General features: G+C 43.5%; 1 protein-coding gene across 4 annotated transcripts in view; it reads right to left on the bottom strand.

The window, feature by feature from the left end:
- The window catches only part of LHPP (phospholysine phosphohistidine inorganic pyrophosphate phosphatase), a 190,875-nt gene that overhangs the window by 73,073 nt on the left and 104,831 nt on the right, over positions 1-12,971 (bottom strand). Inside the window, exon 7 of one of the 4 annotated variants that reach the window (XM_081955461.1) lies at positions 11,188-11,234. The exons of the other annotated variants lie outside the window; for them this stretch is intronic. Coding sequence (XP_081811587.1) covers positions 11,188-11,234 — 47 coding nt within the window. The remainder of the gene's footprint in view (positions 1-11,187; positions 11,235-12,971) is intronic. 4 annotated transcript variants of the gene reach the window in all.

Below are 12,971 nucleotides of genomic sequence, written 5' to 3'. Positions count from 1 at the left end.
GTATGGTTAGGAGGGGGCACGCCTTTTGAGCCGGGGTTATGTACGTTTCCTGGCAAAATACATGGGAAAATCCCATTGGGGAAATTCCAATTAGGGTTAGGGTTAGCTATCCATTAATTCACAGAGCAAAACGGATATTGCCATTGGATTCGGAGCCTGTCGGTATGGTTAGGAGGGGTCACACCTTTTGAGCTGGCCTTATGTACGTTTCCTGGCAAAATACATGGGAAAATCCCAATAGGAAAAATTCCACTTAGGGTTAGGGTTAGCTATCCATGAATTCACAGAGCAAAACGGACATCGTCATTGGATTCGGAGCCTGTCGGTATGGTTAGGAGGGGTCACGCCTTTTGAGCCGGCCATATGTACATTTCCTGGCAAAATACATGGGAAAATCCAATTGGGGAAAATTCCACTTAGGGTTAGGGTTAGCTATCCATGAATTCACAGAGCAAAACGGACATCGTCATTGGATTCGGAGCCTGTCGGTATGGTTAGGAGGGGTCAGGCCTTTTGAGCTGGCCTTATGTACATTTCCAGGCAAAATACATGGGAAAATCCAATTGGGGAAAATTTCACTTAGGGTTAGGGTTAGCTATCCATGAATTCACAGAGCAAAACGGATATTGCCATTGGATTCGGAGCCTGTCGGTATGGTTAGGAGGGGTCAGGCCTTTTGAGCTGGCCTTATGTACATTTCCTGGCAAAATACATGGGAAAATCACAATGGGGAAAATTTCACTTAGGGTTAGGGTTAGCTATCCATGAATTCACAGAGCAAAACGGATATTGCCATTGGATTCGGAGCCTGTTGGTATGGTTAGGAGGGGTCACACCTTTTGAGCTGTCCTTATGTACGTTTCCTGGCAAAATACATGGGAAATTCCCAATCGGAAAAATTTCACTTAGGGTTAGGGTTAGCTATCCATGAATTCGCAGAGGAAAACGGACATCATCATTGGATTCGGAGCCCGTTGGTATGGTTAGGAGGGGGCACGCCTTTTGAGCCGGCCTTATGTACGTTTCCTGGCAAAGTACATGGGAAAATCCCAATAGGAAAAATTCCACTTAGGGTTAGGGTTAGCTATCCATGAATTCGCAGAGCAAAACCGATATTGCCATTGGATTCGGAGCCTGTCGGTATGGTTAGGAGGGGTCACGCCTTTTGAGATGGCCTTATGTACGTTTCCTGGCAAAATACATGGGAAAATCCCAATCGGAAAAATTTCACTTAGGGTTAGGGTTAGCTATCCATGAATTCACAGAAGAAAACGGATATTGCCATTGGATTCGGAGCCTGTCGGTATGGTTAGGAGGGGACACGCCTTTTGAGCCGGCCTTATGTACATTTCCTGGCAGAATGCATGGGAAAATCCCAATAGGAAAAATTCCACTTAGGGTTAGCATTAGCTATCCATGAATTTGGAGAGCAAAATGGATATTGCCATTGGATTCGGAGCCCGTTGGTATGGTTAGGAGGGGGCACGCCTTTTGAGCCGGGGTTATGTACGTTTCCTGGCAAAATACATGGGAAAATCCCATTGGGGAAATTCCAATTAGGGTTAGGGTTAGCTATCCATTAATTCACAGAGCAAAACGGATATTGCCATTGGATTCGGAGCCTGTCGGTATGGTTAGGAGGGGTCACACCTTTTGAGCTGGCCTTATGTACGTTTCCTGGCAAAATACATGGGAAAATCCCAATAGGAAAAATTCCACTTAGGGTTAGGGTTAGCTATCCATGAATTCACAGAGCAAAACGGACATCGTCATTGGATTCGGAGCCTGTCGGTATGGTTAGGAGGGGTCACGCCTTTTGAGCCGGCCATATGTACATTTCCTGGCAAAATACATGGGAAAATCCAATTGGGGAAAATTCCACTTAGGGTTAGGGTTAGCTATCCATGAATTCACAGAGCAAAACGGACATCGTCATTGGATTCGGAGCCTGTCGGTATGGTTAGGAGGGGTCAGGCCTTTTGAGCTGGCCTTATGTACATTTCCAGGCAAAATACATGGGAAAATCCAATTGGGGAAAATTTCACTTAGGGTTAGGGTTAGCTATCCATGAATTCACAGAGCAAAACGGATATTGCCATTGGATTCGGAGCCTGTCGGTATGGTTAGGAGGGGTCAGGCCTTTTGAGCTGGCCTTATGTACATTTCCTGGCAAAATACATGGGAAAATCACAATGGGGAAAATTTCACTTAGGGTTAGGGTTAGCTATCCATGAATTCACAGAGCAAAACGGATATTGCCATTGGATTCGGAGCCTGTTGGTATGGTTAGGAGGGGTCACACCTTTTGAGCTGTCCTTATGTACGTTTCCTGGCAAAATACATGGGAAATTCCCAATCGGAAAAATTTCACTTAGGGTTAGGGTTAGCTATCCATGAATTCGCAGAGGAAAACGGACATCATCATTGGATTCGGAGCCCGTTGGTATGGTTAGGAGGGGGCACGCCTTTTGAGCCGGCCTTATGTACGTTTCCTGGCAAAGTACATGGGAAAATCCCAATAGGAAAAATTCCACTTAGGGTTAGGGTTAGCTATCCATGAATTCGCAGAGCAAAACCGATATTGCCATTGGATTCGGAGCCTGTCGGTATGGTTAGGAGGGGTCACGCCTTTTGAGATGGCCTTATGTACGTTTCCTGGCAAAATACATGGGAAAATCCCAATAGGAAAAATTTCACTTAGGGTGAGGGTTAGCTATCCATGAATTCACAGAAGAAAACGGACATCGTCATTGGATTCGGAGCCTGTCGGTATGGTTAGGAGGGGTCACACCTTTTGAGCCGGCCATATGTACATTTCCTGGCAAAATACATGGGAAAATCCAATTGGGGAAAATTCCACTTAGGGTTAGGGTTAGCTATCCATGAATTCGCAGAGCAAAACGGACATCGTCATTGGATTCGGAGCCTGTCGGTATGGTTAGGAGGGGTCAGGCCTTTTGAGCTGGCCTTATGTACATTTCCAGGCAAAATACATGGGAAAATCCAATTGGGGAAAATTTCACTTAGGGTTAGGGTTAGCTATCCATGAATTCACAGAGCAAAACGGATATTGCCATTGGATTCGGAGCCTGTCGGTATGGTTAGGAGGGGTCAGGCCTTTTGAGCTGGCCTTATGTACATTTCCTGGCAAAATACATAGGAAAATCACAATGGGGAAAATTTCACTTAGGGTTAGGGTTAGCTATCCATGAATTCACAGAGCAAAACGGATATTGCCATTGGATTCGGAGCCTGTTGGTATGGTTAGGAGGGGTCACACCTTTTGAGCTGTCCTTATGTACGTTTCCTGGCAAAATACATGGGAAATTCCCAATCGGAAAAATTTCACTTAGGGTTAGGGTTAGCTATCCATGAATTCGCAGAGGAAAACGGACATCATCATTGGATTCGGAGCCTGTTGGTATGGTTAGGAGGGGGCACGCCTTTTGAGCCAGCCTTATGTACGTTTCCTGGCAAAGTACATGGGAAAATCCCAATAGGAAAAATTCCACTTAGGGTTAGGGTTAGCTATCCATGAATTCGCAGAGCAAAACCGATATTGCCATTGGATTCGGAGCCTGTCGGTATGGTTAGGAGGGGTCACGCCTTTTGAGCCGGCCTTATGTACATTTCCTGGCAGAATACATGGGAAAATCCCAATAGGAAAAATTCCACTTAGGGTTAGGGTTAGCTATCCATGAATTCGCAGAGCAAAACGGATATTGCCATTGGATTCGGAGCCTGTCGGTATGGTTAGGAGGGGTCACGCCTTTTGAGCCGGCCTTATGTATGTTTCCTGGCAAAATACATGGGAAAATCCCATTGGGGAAAATTTCACTTAGGCTTAGGGTTACCTATCCATGAATTCGCAGAGCAAAACGGATATTGCCATTGGATTCGGAGCCTGTCGGTATGGTTAGGAGGGGTCAAGCCTTTTGAGATGGCCTTATGTCCGTTTCCTGGCAAAATATATGGGAAAATCCCATTGGGGAAAATTTCACTTAGGGTTAGGGTTAGCTATCCATGAATTCACAGAGCAAAACGGATATTGCCATTGGATTCGGAGCCTGTCGGTATGGTTAGGAGGGGTCAGGCCTTTTGAGCTGGCCTTATGTACATTTCCTGGCAAAATACATGGGAAAATCACAATGGGGAAAATTTCACTTAGGGTTAGGGTTAGCTATCCATGAATTCACAGAGCAAAACGGATATTGCCATTGGATTCGGAGGCTGTTGGTATGGTTAGGAGGGGTCACACCTTTTGAGCTGTCCTTATGTACGTTTCCTGGCAAAATACATGGGAAATTCCCAATCGGAAAAATTTCACTTAGGGTTAGGGTTAGCTATCCATGAATTCGCAGAGGAAAACGGACATCATCATTGGATTCGGAGCCTGTTGGTATGGTTAGGAGGGGGCACGCCTTTTGAGCCAGCCTTATGTATGTTTCCTGGCAAAGTACATGGGAAAATCCCAATAGGAAAAATTCCACTTAGGGTTAGGGTTAGCTATCCATGAATTCGCAGAGCAAAACCGATATTGCCATTGGATTCGGAGCCTGTCGGTATGGTTAGGAGGGGTCACGCCTTTTGAGCCGGCCTTATGTACATTTCCTGGCAGAATACATGGGAAAATCCCAATAGGAAAAATTCCACTTAGGGTTAGGGTTAGCTATCCATGAATTCGCAGAGCAAAACGGATATTGCCATTGGATTCGGAGCCTGTCGGTATGGTTAGGAGGGGTCACGCCTTTTCAGCCGGCCTTATGTATGTTTCCTGGCAAAATACATGGGAAAATCCCATTGGGGAAAATTTCACTTAGGCTTAGGGTTACCTATCCATGAATTCGCAGAGCAAAACGGATATTGCCATTGGATTCGGAGCCTGTCGGTATGGTTAGGAGGGGTCAAGCCTTTTGAGATGGCCTTATGTCCGTTTCCTGGCAAAATATATGGGAAAATCCCATTGGGGAAAATTTCACTTAGGGTTAGGGTTAGCTATCCATGAATTCGAAGAGGAAAACAGATATTGCCATTGGATTCCGAACCTGTCGGTATGGTTAGGAGGGGCCACGCCTTTTGAGCCAGCCTTATGTACATTTCCTGGCAAAATACATGGGAAAATCCCATTGGGGAAAATTTCACTTAGGGTTCGGGTTAGCTATACATGAATCACACAGCAAAACGGATATTGCCATTGAATTCGGAGCCTGTTGGTATGGTTAGGAGGGGTCACGCCTTTTGAGCCGGCCTCATGTACATTTCCTGGTAAAATACATGGGAAAATCCCATTGGGGAAAATTTCACTTAGGCTTAGGGTTACCTATCCATGAATTCGCAGAGCAAAACGGATATTGCCATTGGATTCGGAGCCTGTCGGTATGGTTAGGAGGGGTCACGCCTTTTGAGCTGGCCTTATGTACATTTCCTGGCAAAATACATGGGAAAATCCCAATAGGAAAAATTCCACTTAGGGTTAGGGTTAGCTATACATGAATTTACATAACAAAATGGATATTACCATTGGATTCGGAGCCTGTCGGTATGGTTAGGAGGGGACACGCCTTTTGAGCCGGCCTTATGTACATTTCCTGGCAGAATGCATGGGAAAATCCCAATAGGAAAAATTCCACTTAGGGTTAGCATTAGCTATCCATGAATTTGGAGAGCAAAATGGATATTGCCATTGGATTCGGAGCCCGTTGGTATGGTTAGGAGGGGGCACGCCTTTTGAGCCGGGCTTATGTACGTTTCCTGGCAAAATACATGGGAAAATCCCATTGGGGAAATTCCAATTAGGGTTAGGGTTAGCTATCCATTAATTCACAGAGCAAAACGGATATTGCCATTGGATTAGGAGCCTGTCGGTATGGTTAGGAGTGGTCACACCTTTTGAGCTGGCCTTATGTACGTTTCCTGGCAAAATACATGGGAAAATCCCAATAGGAAAAATTCCACTTAGGGTTAGGGTTAGCTATCCATGAATTCACAGAGCAAAACGGACATCGTCATTGATTTCGGAGCCTGTCGGTATGGTTAGGAGGGTTCACGCCTTTTGAGCCGGCCATATGTACATTTCCTGGCAAAATACATGGGAAAATCCCATTGGGGAAAATTCCACTTAGGGTTAGGGTTAGCTATCCATGAATTCACAGAGCAAAACGGACATCGTCATTGGATTCGGAGCCTGTCGGTATGGTTAGGAGGGGTCAGGCCTTTTGAGCTGGCCTTATGTACATTTCCAGGCAAAATACATGGGAAAATCCAATTGGGGAAAATTTCACTTAGGGTTAGGGTTAGCTATCCATGAATTCACAGAGCAAAACGGACATCGTCATTGGATTCGGAGCCTGTCGGTATGGTTAGGAGGGGTCACGCCTTTTGAGATGGCCTTATGTACATTTCCAGGCAAAATACATGGGAAAATCCAATTGGGGAAAATTTCACTTAGGGTTAGGGTTAGCTATCCATGAATTCACAGAGCAAAACGGATATTGCCATTGGATTCGGAGCCTGTCGGTATGGTTAGGAGGGGTCAGGCCTTTTGAGCTGGCCTTTTGTACATTTCCTGGCAAAATACATGGGAAAATCACAATGGGGAAAATTTCACTTAGGGTTAGGGTTAGCTATCCATGAATTCACAGAGCAAAACGGATATTGCCATTGGATTCGGAGCCTGTTGGTATGGTTAGGAGGGGTCACACCTTTTGAGCTGTCCTTATGTACGTTTCCTGGCAAAATACATGGGAAATTCCCAATCGGAAAAATTTCACTTAGGGTTAGGGTTAGCTATCCATGAATTCGCAGAGGAAAACGGACATCATCATTGGATTCGGAGCCTGTTGATATGGTTAGGAGGGGGCACGCCTTTTGAGCCGGCCTTATGTACGTTTCCTGGCAAAATACATGGGAAAATCCCATTGGGGAACATTTCACTTAGGGTTAGGGTTAGCTATTCATGAATCACAGAGCAAAACAGATATTGCCATTGGATTCGGAGCCTGTCGGTATGGTTAGGAGGGGTCACGCCTTTTGAGCCGGCCTTATGTCCGTTTCCTGGCAAAATACATGGGAAAATCCCAATAGGAAAAATTCTACTTAGGGTTAGGATTAGCTATTCATGAATTCGCAGAGCAAAACGGATATTGCCATTGGATTCGGAGCCTGCCGGTATGTTTAGGAGGGGTCCCGCCTTTTGAGCCGGGCTTATGTACATTTCCTGGCAGAATACATGGTTAAATCCCAATCGGAAAAATTCCACTTAGGGTTAGGGTTAGCTATCCATGATTTCGCAGAGGAAAACGGACATCGCCATTGGATTCGGAGCCCGTTGGTATGGTTAGGAGGGGTCAGGCCTTTTGAACTGGCCTTATGTACATTTCCTGGCAAAATACATGGGAAAATCCAATTGGGGAAAATTTCACTTAGGGTTAGGGTTAGCTATCCATGAATTCATAGAGCGGATATTGCCATTGGATTTGGAGCCTGTCGGTATGGTTAGGAGGAGTCACGCCTTTTGAGATGGCCTTATGTACATTTCCTGGCAAAATGCATGTGAAAATCCCATTGGGGAAAATTCCACTTAGGGTTAGGGTTAGCTATACATGAATTTACAGAACAAAATGGATATTGCCATTGGATTCGGAGCCTGTCGGTATGGTTAGGAGGGGTCACGCCTTTTGAGCTGGCCTTATGTACATTTCCTGGCAAAATGCATGTGAAAATCCCATTGGGGAAAATTCCACTTAGGGTTAGGGTTAGCTATCCATGAATCACAGAGCAAAACGGATATTGCCATTGGATTCGGAGCCTGTCGGTATGGTTAGGAGGGGTCAAGCCTTTTGAGATGGCCTTATGTCCGTTTCCTGGCAAAATACATGGGAAAATCCCATTGGGGAAAATTTCACTTAGGGTTAGGGTTAGCTATCCATGAATTCGAAGAGGAAAACAGATATTGCCATTGGATTCCGAACCTGTCGGTATGGTTAGGAGGGGCCACGCCTTTTGAGCCAGCCTTATGTACATTTCCTGGCAAAATACATGGAAAAATCCCAATAGGAAAAATTCCACTTAGGGTTAGGGTTAGCTATCCATGAATTCACAGAGCAAAACTGATATTGCAATTGAATTCGGAGCCTGTTGGTATGGTTAGGAGGGGTCACGCCTTTTGAGCTGGCCTTATGTACATTTTCTGGCAAAATACATGGAAAAATCCCATTGGGGAAAATTCCACTTAGGGTTAGGGTTAGCTATCCATGAATTCACAGAGCAAAACTGATATTGCCATTGGATTCGGAGCCTGTCGGTATGGTTAGGAGGGGTCACGCCTTTTGAGCTGGCCTTATGTGTTTTTCATGGCAAAATACATGGGAAAATCCCAATAGGAAAAATTCCACTTAGGGTTAGGGTTAGCTATCCATGAATTCACAGAGCAAAACGGATATTGCCATTGGATTCGGAGCCTGTCGGTATGGTTAGGAGGGGTCACGCCTTTTGAGCTGGCTTTATGTACATTTCCTGGCAAAATACATGGGAAAATCCCATTGGGGAAAATTTCACTTAGGGTTAGGGTTAGCTATCCATGAATTTGGAGAGCAAAACGGACATCGTCATTGGATTCGGAGCCCGTTGGTATGGTTAGGAGGGGGAACGCCTTTTGAGCCGGCCTTATGTACGTTTCCTGGCAAAATACATGGGAAAATACCAATAGGAAAAATTCCACTTAGGGTTAGGGTTAGCTATCCATGAATTCACAGAGCAAAACGGATATTGCCATTGGGTTCGGAGCCTGTCGGTATGGTTAGGAGGGGTCACGCCTTTTGAGATGGCCTTATGTACATTTCATGGCAAAATACATGGGAAAATCCCATTGGGGAAAATTTCCCTTAGGGTTAGGGTTAGCTATCCATGAATTCACAGAGCAAAACTGATATTGCCATTGGATTCGGAGCCTGTCGGTATGGTTAGGAGGGGTCATGCCTTTTGAGCTGGCCTTATGTACATTTCCTGGCAAAATACATGGGAAAATCCCATTGGGGAAAATTTCAGTTAGGGTTAGGGTTAGCTATCCATGAATTTGGAGAGCAAAACGGACATCGTCATTGGATTCGCAGCCCGTTGGTATGGTTAGGAGGGGGCACGCCTTTTGAGCCGGCCTTATGTGTGTTTCATGGCAAAATACATGGGAAAATCCCAATAGGAAAAATTCCACTTAGGGTTAGGGTTAGCTATCCATGAATTCACAGAGCAAAATGGATATTGCTATTGGATTCGGAGCCTGTCGGTATGGTTAGGAGGGGGCACGCCTTTTGAGCCAGCTTTATGTACATTTCATGGCAAAATACATGGGAAAATCCCAATTGGAAAAATTCCACTTAGGGTTAGGGTTAGCTATCCATGAATTCACAGAGCAAAACGGATATTGCCATTGGATTCGGAGCCTGTCGGTATGGTTAGGAGGGGGCACGCCTTTTGAGCCGGCCTTATATACGTTTCCTGGCAAAATACATGGGAAAATCCCAATAGGAAAAATTCCACTTAGGGTTAGGGTTAGCTATCCATGAATTCACAGAGCAAAACTGATATTGCCATTGGATTCGGAGCCTGTCAGTATGGTTAGGAGGGGTCAGGCCTTTTGAGCCGGCCTTATGTACGTTTCCTGGCAAAATACATGGGAAAATCCCAATAGGAAAAATTCCACTTAGAGTTAGGGTTAGCTATCCATGAATTCACAGAGCAAAATGGATATTGCCATTGGATTCGGAGCCTGTCAGTATGGTTAGGAGGGGGCACGCCTTTTGAGCCGGCCTTATGTACATTTCATGGCAAAATACATGGGAAAATCCCAATAGGAAAAATTCCACTTAGTGTTAGGGTTAGCTATCCATGAATTCAGAGCAAAACGGATATTGCCATTGGATTCGGAGCCTGTCGGTATTGTTAGGAGGGGGCACGCCTTTTGAGCCGGCCTTATGTACGTTTCCTGGCAAAATACATGGGAAAATCCCAATAGGAAAAATTCCACTTAGGGTTAGGGTTAGCTATCCATGAATTCACAGAGCAAAACGGATATTGCCATTGGATTCGGAGCCTGTCGGTATGGTTAGGAGGGGTCACGCCTTTTGAGCTGGCCTTATGTACATTTCCTGGCAAAATACATGGGAAAATCCCATTGGGGAAAATTTCACTTAGGGTTAGGGTTAGCTATCCATGAATTCACAGAGCAAAACGGATATTGCCATTGGATTCGGAGCCTGTCGGTATGGTTAGGAGGGGGCACGCCTTTTGAGCCGGCCTTATATACGTTTCCTGGCAAAATACATGGGAAAATCCCAATAGGAAAAATTCCACTTAGGGTTAGGGTTAGCTATCCATGAATTTGGAGAGCAAAACTGATATTGCCATTGGATTCGGAGCCTGTCAGTATGGTTAGGAGGGGTCAGGCCTTTTGAGCCGGCCTTATGTACGTTTCCTGGCAAAATACATGGGAAAATCCCAATAGGAAAAATTCCACTTAGAGTTAGGGTTAGCTATCCATGAATTCACAGAGCAAAATGGATATTGCCATTGGATTCGGAGCCTGTCGGTATGGTTAGGAGGGGGCACGCCTTTTGAGCCGGCCTTATGTACATTTCATGGCAAAATACATGGGAAAATCCCAATAGGAAAAATTCCACTTAGTGTTAGGGTTAGCTATCCATGAATTCACAGAGCAAAACGGATATTGCCATTGGATTCGGAGCCTGTCGGTATGGTTAGGAGGGGTCACGCCTTTTGAGATGGCCTTATGTACGTTTCCTGGCAAAATACATGGGAAAATCCCAACCGGAAAAATTTCACTTAGGGTTAGGGTTAGCTATCCATGAATTCGCAGAGCAAAACGGACATCGTCATTGGATTCGGAGCCCGTTGGTATGGTTAGGAGGGCTCACGCCTTTTGAGATGGCCTTATGTACGTTTCCTGGCAAAATACATGGGAAAATCCCAATAGGAAAAATTCCACTTAGGGTTAGGGTTAGCTATCCATGAATTCACAGAGCAAAACGGATATTGCCATTGGATTCGGAGCCTGTCGGTATGGTTAGGTTCTCTTCTCGTTTTTACTCTGCCTTCTATGATTTTTACATTTTTGCCTTGATAATGATAGCAACTAAATTAGTGATGCCGCTAAAATGAAACAAGAAGACCCACCACTGCTTTGTAACAAGAAATTTTCAGCGAGACCTCTCAAGTCAGCTCTGTAGAAAAAAATACAAAGAAAAAAATGCAATTGAAAGGTAAATAAAACCCATAATAAATAGATTTATCTGATCAATCTACAAGGGCAAAATAAATTGAATGGCTGCTTTATTCTATTTTTGTGTGGGTTTTTCCCACCCAAACAAAAGCTCCTATAATACATTGTTTTGCCTAAAACTAAAATGGGAAAAATGATAAGCGCATTAACAGCCCAAAGTCAGAGAGCACTTAGGACACAATCTGTCCATTAAACTAAGCAATTAAAAAGTATTTCTGAGTACATTTAAGAGTATGTTTATTTACAAAGTTTTTATTCTACCTTCAGACCGCACCTGAAGACTTTCACCAGATTATTTAATTTTTAAAGCTGTATATGGCTTTGCTTGTTCCTAGGTATTTTTTTAGCACCATCATCCCTATATAGAATAAACTAACCCAGTTCATGCTCCTTGGCAAAACTCTATTAACAATTCTCAATTCTTGAAATGTCAAGAAGACGGGGGCTCAAACAATGTTGTTACTGCAGCACCCATGCTAATGCCTACCCTAATTGTTCTTCCTGGAGGGAGTAAAAACAGAATTTTTCTGAAATAAATCTGAGATAAGTTGGCATGATTGGGTTTTTTTCCCATTTTGGAATTTTTAGTTGTTAATTTGTTGTTATTATTTTATTATTATAAATTATGCTGTAGGTCTCCCAGAGTAGTTTGAAATGAGTTGGGAGGCAAAAAAAATCAAGTAAGCAGGCAGGCAGGCAAGCAAGCAAATATGTTATATAATTCATGCTTATGACAGATTCCCAATCACTGGGACATCTTCCTTCTGTTTGTCATAGAATAGTCTTCTATGACACTGATGGAAAATGCTTATAAAGGAAGGAATAATTTTCTTTTTAAAAATGCAATATGTAAGTCCTTAGATTGAGTAAATAAATAAATTATAATTGCTTTCTTTAGGAGTTGTAATCAAATCATTTCTTCCCAAAGAATTAACTTTTTCTGCAGGCATTCTCTTAGGACTTTCAACAATGAACCTCCACTGACTACTGTCCTTATTTTCTGAATTAAAATGAAGTTTCATTGAAAATCTTTGGCCTTGGAAATTAAATTACTTGAGTTGGCTCACAGACAACCTCAAACAGGGGATAACATAACGTAGCCATGATTCGAAAGGCTAAGAATAATAAATTTATTCAGAACAGTCACGTAAATCAAGAAGAGTTGGCACATACAAGAGGCTTGCAAGACTGTGACAGCTATAGCAATACAATATTTTCAGTTTAGATTAAAGAGCTATAAATGTGTAGTAGCCCCAAAGAAGTAAATTCAAAAGAGCTGTAAGAAAAGTCAGAATAAATAGAGGGCAGAATCTGGCCTCATGTGAATTGGTACATTTAAAGTGCTGAAGTAAAATGAAATATTGGCGTGTTCCCTATCATAAAAATCAAATAATGTGAAATGGTAGCATTTTAGCACTTTCTACAGACATACTACAAATAAACAATTGCATTATTAAATAACTTTGGCCGAAAAAAGGGTAACATAAAATCTTTGCAATCCCTGAATCCAACACTTCTGATCAGCAGTTGCAAAAAAAAAAAAAAAAAAAGCAAGCTTTTTTGAAAGCTTGGGGTTTCATTACTGCTTTTATGAAAATCTTGTCCCATAAATCAACCAACAGCCCCAAATTTCAATGCACCAATGTGCATTTGACAAAGGGATAGTATTTGTTGGGAA

Source organism: Natrix helvetica (genome assembly GCF_964273705.1).
Source record: "Natrix helvetica genome assembly, chromosome: 5".
NCBI lineage: Eukaryota > Metazoa > Chordata > Lepidosauria > Squamata > Natricidae > Natrix > Natrix helvetica.
The sequence above is the reverse complement of the archived record's forward strand: the minus strand, read 5'-3'. Positions and strand labels throughout refer to the sequence as shown.